Source organism: Pangasianodon hypophthalmus, chromosome 10 (genome assembly GCF_027358585.1).
Source record: "Pangasianodon hypophthalmus isolate fPanHyp1 chromosome 10, fPanHyp1.pri, whole genome shotgun sequence".
In the NCBI taxonomy this organism is placed as follows: Eukaryota; Metazoa; Chordata; class Actinopteri; order Siluriformes; family Pangasiidae; genus Pangasianodon; species Pangasianodon hypophthalmus.
This window is the reverse complement of record NC_069719.1, coordinates 13000952-13008777: the sequence shown is the minus strand read 5'-3', so window position 1 is coordinate 13008777 and position 7826 is coordinate 13000952. Positions and strand designations below refer to the sequence as shown.

General features: G+C 38.5%; 1 protein-coding gene across 6 annotated transcripts in view; it reads right to left on the bottom strand.

Moving 5' to 3' along the window:
* Nucleotides 1-1926: 1926 nt before the first annotated feature.
* cdc42bpaa (CDC42 binding protein kinase alpha (DMPK-like) a) overlaps nt 1927-7826 on the bottom strand; it is a 59190-nt gene continuing 53290 nt past the window's right edge. For all 6 annotated transcript variants that reach the window (XM_053237814.1, XM_053237815.1, XM_026934470.3 and 3 more), the window contains one exon: nt 1927-5119. In XM_053237814.1, coding sequence (XP_053093789.1) covers nt 4988-5119 — 132 coding nt within the window. In that variant the 3' untranslated portion in view covers nt 1927-4987. The remainder of the gene's footprint in view (nt 5120-7826) is intronic.

Below are 7826 nucleotides of genomic sequence, written 5' to 3'. Positions count from 1 at the left end.
TTTCCTCTTTAAAAAAGTAAAAATCATCTATTAAGACAAATATCAGTCAGGTTTCAGAAAAAAATATAGTACTGAGTCTGCCCTCCTGAAAGTGACAAATGATTTATTGTTATTTGTGAGCTTGGGGAAGTGTGGTATTCTAGTTTTGCTGGATCTTTGCGCAGCTTTTGATACAAGCAAACATACCATTCTTCTGAAGTGTTTATGGCAGTGGGTTGGAATTCAGGGCAGTGCACTTAATTTGTTTTGCTTCTTACCTGAAGGATAGAATTTCTCCTCGCTTGAATCGCTCCTATCACCTATGGAGTACCTCAAGGCACCATTTTAGGCCCTGTTGTATTTTCTTTATATATGCTCCCTTTGGGGGCTATTTTTCAGAAATATAACATCTTGTATCGTTGTTATGCTGACAACACCCAGCTTTATCTTCCAATGGAACCTAATGATGTCTTTGCTTTACAGTCTCTTTTTGACTGTCTTGAGGATATTAAAAGTTGGATGGTGGCTAAGTTTTTGGCCCCCCTGACTCTTTTACTATGGTAAATAGTAACTTGGGACCTTTATCCTCCAACTTACATTCACAAGTCAAAAACTTAGGTGTCATCTTTGATTTGGCTATAAATTTTGACAGTCAAATTAATTCTGTTGTCAAACGCAGTTTTTATCAACTTAAAATGTTTTTTAATTTGGCAATCATTCTAACTTTTAATGATTTGGAGACTGTGATACATCCTTTTATTTCATCGAGACTTGACTATTGCAGTGCACTTCATATGGGAGTTAATCTTCCGTCTCACGCCTTCAGCTGGTTGTTGCTTTTAAATGTGCTTTATAAATAAATGTGACTGACTGACTAACTAACTACAGTGGGCATGTGAGCATCAGAACTGGACCATGGAGCAATGGAAGAAGGTGGCCTGGTCAGATGAATCACATTTTCTTTTATATATATATATATATCATGTGAATGACCAGGTGCGTGTGCATCGCTTACCTGGGGAAAAGATGGCACCAGGATGCACTATGGGAAGAAGGCAAGCCGGCGGAGGTAGTGTGATGCTCTGGGCAGTGTTCTTCTGGGAAACCTTGGGTCCTGGCATTCATGTGGATGTTACTTTCACATGTACCACCTACCTACACATTGTTGCAGACACTCCTTCATGTCAACGGTATTCCCTAATGGCAGTGGCCTCTTTCGGCAGGATAATGTGCTTTGTCACACTGCAAAAATTGTTCAGGAATGGTGTGAGGTACATGACAAATAGTTCAAGGTGTTGACTTGGCCTCCAAATCCCCCAGATCTCAATTCGATTAAGAGTCTGTGGGATGTGCTGGACAAACAAGTCTGATCCATGGAGGCCCCACCTCGTTACTTGCAGAACTTAAAGGATCTGCTGCTAATGTCTTGGTGCCACATACCACAGCACACCTTCAGAGGTCTTCTGGAGCGCATGCCTCGACAGGTCAGAACTGTTTTGGCAGCACAAGGGGGACCAACCCTATATCAGGCAGGTGGTTTTAATGTTATGGCTGATCAGTGTATGGTTAAGTAACATCCTTTATACTTTATAACATTTTAATAAAATAGGATTTAATTACATTTAATGGTATACATCACATTTAAAATCAGAGCAATTCTAGCTACAAAATTCTGTAACTCTTACTTTGGTGTACAGTATAAGAATCAGATTAATTAACATTTCTGCTTTAGACAAGTGTGAGCGCTTCAGCATATATTTTGCATCACAATAACATGGACTAGTTGGCTAAATTATCCTCATATCTCCAGCAAAAACTGCATACCAATCATGTCCTTCCTGACTTATTACATTTAATGTAAAAGGAACATGGCCAATAGGATTTTCTCCCGTAAAGCATCAATGCAAAAATGCTGGTCAAAAAAAAAAAAAGAAGAAGTAAATTAGGTTATGTAACCATTCCCCATTTTATTGAAATAAATCAGTCAAGATATGAGTTCTCAATGTGAAAAGAATGGTGGCTAATTAAATATAAACTCAATGACATTCCACCATAAATAAGCATGTGCCAAAAAAGTGTGGTATGCTTCTTGTTCACATCCCAAGCATCCACACTACACAGAACAATAAAATATGGTAAAAACAGATGGAAAATCCAGCCTTAAATTTTAAAGTGAATACACCTGACATGCAAAACTGTACATATTCTTACAAAAACAAACAAAAATGAAAAAAAAAGTAATATGAAATAGCTGTAATATACAAGGCAGAGTAAACCCTCATTTTGTTTTCATTTCCCCCTCAGTTCCCTTAAGTCTAATCCATATTCATACTACACTACCCAGTATGCAAACTGAGTTCAGTTAAGGCACCTCCCGCTAATGTTGGCCTACACGACAACTAACAGTCCTAAAATAATACCAAATGACAGACAGAAAAGTCTGATTGTGTTCTCCTCCTGCTCTCTATTTCTCATTTTAATAAAATAAATCATTGGTTCTAACATACCTGAGTAACATCTCAAACAGGCTTCCTGTTATACCATCATGCTTGTATAAACATTTTATCCATCATAGCCTCAATTCCACAAGGCAAACGCACTCTGCATTAAGCTTATATTATAGAGTATGATCGCTTAGATTCAGTAGGAATAAATATGACAACGTAATACCACATAAGTATGATCCCAAACAACAGCACACATTGCAAATCAGCTGCTAATATAAGAATACAATGTGCCGAGTTTATTAGACTGGTCCACAGTGAATTTCAATCATGTTTGCAAAACAGTATATTAAAACAAAAATACTGTTGCATGAAAATCTTGTAACTCCAGTGTAGACTGTTTAGATTAGTTTTTCCTCTCAGATAGTTTTCCCTCATTATGTCCTTTAGGCATTTTATAGATCTGGAGTTAATAAAAGCAATGTGGATAAAAGGCATAGTGAAGTTTATAATCATGTCAAATCATGTAAATCCCTTAAATACTAGCTGAGGAGATACAATGCTGTCATAGAGCTGTGACAATATGCTGACAAGAATAGTGACCATTTTATCAAGTCTATATTTACACTTTATGTAAATACAATTTTGTTAACTTCATATGCAAAGGTGTGCTTTTACATTGAAAACTCATTTCTTGCCCCTGTAAACAAATCTTGAAATCTGGAATTTGGGTAAGGTATGGATTGCTCCAAATAGCATGAATTAGTGGACCCTAGAAAGATCTTAAAAGGAATAATCACAAAAATACGCCGGAAGCTTTAACTTATTTGCATGATTTAGGTCTTCTTTTGACAAAACAAGATGCATATAAATCCAAAAAAATGCAAGGAATGAGCAATATAGTACAGAAAGCTTGTTCTGCTTGAAAGTGAACTATAATTAATGGCTTGCCTCATAAATTTGAGGTACAAAGATCCAGGGGTGCTTGATAGTCTAACTATGTACTATCTCTGAACTCTTAACATTATCGTTAATTAATAGTTAATTTCACACCTTGCCATCAACAGGAATAAAACTAACCCCCCTTCCTCCCGCCCTGTCCCGACTGTGTTATTACTGGCTACAGAAAGTAACAAAAGTAGAGGCAACAGATAAATGCACCAGTGAATGAGTTCAAGCCCTTGAATGCTCCCTGATTGGGAGAAGCACTCTAAAGCTTAACTGGATTATGTTTTGTGTCACACAACAGTGACTTTAGTGTCATCAAACCCGTGATAACATACAGATTATACTTTACATGTACATCCACACCCACGCTAAGTTTGGTTTCATGTTTTGAGTCATGGAAGTCATAAAAACACTCATTAAAACAAACCAAACATAACATAAAAATAAAATTAGACAAACAGTAAAAACAATTAACAAAAGAGTCTTTGGAAACAGCATTATTGCTACAGTAAAGGAACCATGAAGCACACTAAAGTAGGCAAGGAGAGGAAGAAGGCGGCAGCTGCAATAAGTTTTTGATACATTCACCACAAAGAATATGTGACTGAGAGATTGTGTTTCTATGGTATTATGGTCTCGTGTGTAATCCTACACATCTATCTGTGTGTGCATGCATGTGCCTGGTGTTTGTCATTACATTTGGACATAATATTTAACATATTTCCCTAATAAAATCCAGGCAGATTCAGTGGATCTATAGACACTTGTGGATATTCTAATAAAGTAAAGCTAAAATTGTTCAATTAATTGTGGCTGCATATTAATGTTTAAAAACTTTGACTCACAAAGTCAAAAGAAAGTAGCACTCTCCAAGCCAAGTCACTTTTCACAATAGTGTTATTTTTCATAATATATTATACTCTACTTAAATCCTATGTACATTATTTAATTCATTCATTTCTACCGTATTCTGAGCTTTACATATGAAAGAGCTGCATGGCACCTGAGTGCCGAGGTCAGTTTAAATCTAGTGCTGAGGCTGGGAACAATCTTGTCTCCATGTTATAAATGTTTTTAAGCATTAATTGGTTACTAAGCACTGACAACTTCTAATCATGCTCCGTATTCACCTTGTTCTTAAGCAAAGGGTGACTCAACTGTATTTAGTGTTGTAAAAGCATTTTTTGACAGGGAATATAGCCATTTACATTATTCTTAAAGTGTGAATTTAATATAATTGTGTCACTGGCAGATAAAACCTTTGTAATTGGTTAAAAAAAACATTTCACTTTTTCACCCCAGTAGATAGTAACTACTGGAAATGTTTATGATTTTTAAGCCAAAGCATGGCTTAAAAAAGCAGTAATCAAATGTGCATACTGGACTGTTTTTGCAATTGTGTTTGTGAACTCATTCACACACATGCACAACAAATATAGGGCCTATTGACACACCACCCCAAATGTAGTATATCAAGTTCCTTGAGAGTCATTGCTGCTTGTCTTTTTTTTTTTTTTTTTTTTTTTTTTTTTTTAAACCATAGGTTTGAGGGAACCTGATGCTCTAGAGAGGGTTACAGAGAGCAGTATGAGTGGGATGAATGCCTGGTACTGCCCTCAAGACTCCCAGCCTGCCTGCTCGCTGCGCTCCAGAGAGAGGGACTTGCTCTTATGTGGTGATGATGGACTTGGTGGACTGCTCAGGTTAGAGCTGTTGGAGGCTGTAGAATGTCTTGGTGAATCAGAATCCTAAAGATATGAAAGAGAATGTTCACACAAATGCCCAAAAAGATTTTTGCTGAACCTCAACATTTTTAGTAAAATTTAAATTGCACAGTTCAGTCTTCACAAAAAAAGAAAAGAAAAGAAAAAAAGAAAATCACTTGCTGGTACACATGGAGCCTACGTATGTGGTTGATAACACACCTAAAAAACTATAAAGTGAGGCTGTAATAAAATTCTAACAGTTTGCAGCAGAAAGACATCAGGATCTGGTGCTGTTGGCATCAAGACAGTACACTTAAGCCAGTAGCAATGCCAGTCAGCTCCATTTGTTGGGCATGTAACTTCAAAACAGTACATTCTTACAGAGGGCTGCTATTCAATCCAAAGGAAGTGCTGTCAGCCAGAGATCTTCACAGGTATAATACAGACCCAGACAGAATAAGAATTTCAATGCCAAGATATGACATTACTTGAGCTAAATGCATTTCAAAGTATCAGCACCCCGAAAAAACCTTCATGATTTCAGTTCATGTCACCCTAAGACTGGGTCACAATAAGGTCCTAATTATCCAGATTAAATAATGTGACAATGAAGTTTTCGATGAAATTTGAGAAAGTCAGATATTTTTTTTAAAGATCACGAAGAACTACAATTTAAGATCACTATGAGCACCAGGAACTGTTGTAGTTAATCTGACCTCTCCTAACCAACAGGGCTGGTGAATATCACCTGGTTAATTTCTTGGACACACATGCCGAGACCTTCAACAAAGTCACAAAGTGTATGATGTAGGATTTCATATAAACTGTTGAAATAGAGCCACCTGTCCCTTTTGTTACTTGCTGCGCTAACATGTCAGAGCTCATGTATACCTTGGATCTCAGGAAAAGCTCATGACTACAGTTGGCAGTAGAGGTATCCTGGCCTCCAACAGTATTAACAGACACTATAGTCTCCTATTATCTCCTGTTGCCTCTTCAACTGAGCTGAGTGTAATTTTTCAAACATTTTATCTGGAATCCATTCAGAACTCATTGGCTAGTAGCTTGAGTTGGGTTGCCTTCCTTCGTGTGCCAGCCTTGTTAGTTATAAATCCACACTGTAGTATGGTACTCAGACTGTGGTTCTTCCTGGTGGAGATGGACAGTCTGCTAGCACAGGGCACACTGACCCATGGTGCATTTCCACCTCTACCGCTGTTTCTGCCTTCACTGCAATTTAGCAATTAGGCTCCTGCTCACGGCCCCAAAATTGCCACTGAGGTTTAGTTTCTACTGCTACTCTCACTAATGGTCAGAACTCCTTGGAAACCTCCTCCCTGAGTAAATCTGTTGTTCCATATTAACAGAGATATTTGACACCCTCTGCCATGTTATATGCAAATGCCACTCATAATTCCTAAGTGACGTTTTTGTTAAATCTGCATTTCCTGGCGAAGGTCATACCACTCAAATTTGCTAACCATTCGACTGACCTTCAGAACCTTTCTTATTATGACCAGTTCACACCCTATAGTTCAAATCAACAATACATCTGTTATGGAGGAAAGATATGGAGAAGTTAAACAGAAACTGGTCCAATGGGTGGACACCACTACCATAACCTACAGGCAGTCCAACCGCAACCATGACATGCCCCTCTATAAGGATAATCTCCTCAAAATAGGCTTTACTGAGAGGTGTGTCAATTCAGGAAGTCTGCACTGCTGCTACCCAGGCATCACCGTGCACCTTCTCCAAATTCTGGTTATCAGATAAATCAGATAAAAAGATTATAAAATACTACTTTTGACCTACAAAGCACTGAATGGTCTCACGCCACAGTACATGAGTGAACTTTTGGTCTTTTATGATCTGCCACACCTACTTCGTCCAAAAGGTGCAGGCAATTTTTGGTACCTCGAATAGTGAAGGCTAGAGCAGGGGATAGAGCTTTCTCTTACAAAGACCCATAGTTATGGAACAGCCTTCCAATTAGTGTTCGGGGCTCAGACACAGTCTCAGTGTTTAAATCTAGGCTGAAAATGTATTTATTTAGTCAAGCCTTTTGTGAATATTTTTTTCTTAAGTAAAGGAGCAGAGGGTTCACGGGCACAGTGTGTTGTGGTGAACTGGGATGTCTGGATGCTGTCGCCCAGCCGCTTTATGTCCCACAGCACCCTCACGTCTGTGTTACCTCCTGGCTCTCCCGCTGTCATAACTAGTCTTGCTGGAGTCCCTGCTTGCACTCTGCATGCAAAGTATATTGAACTTATCCATTACGGGACAATAAACATACCTAATACTCTCCCCCGCGCTACAAATGCTACTCCTGTGATACCAGTGATCCTGACCCCTTCTGCTCTCCGGATCCTGCCTGATCCATCCTGATCCATCCTGATGCCCTACTTCTGGTTGGAGTTCTCATCAATCGGAAATCACTCGCAGCTGCTGAGGATGGCCCAACATGGACAGCCTGAAGATCACTGAGACTACTGAGGATGGTACCACTTAAAACCATGAAGATGGCTTTGGACCACAATTCGTATTAACAGTTATGCTATGATGGCTTAGTACTACAACTGCTATTATAGCTTTAGGACTGCAATTGCCACAAACAGTTTTGCACTCAAGACTCTATCAGTGAACAGTGGATAAGCTCAACAAACAGATTTCTTGTGAGAACTGTAATGAATTTTCCTGGTTACACAATTGCACTATTTGACCATGTAGTATACAGTTACAGAAGGGA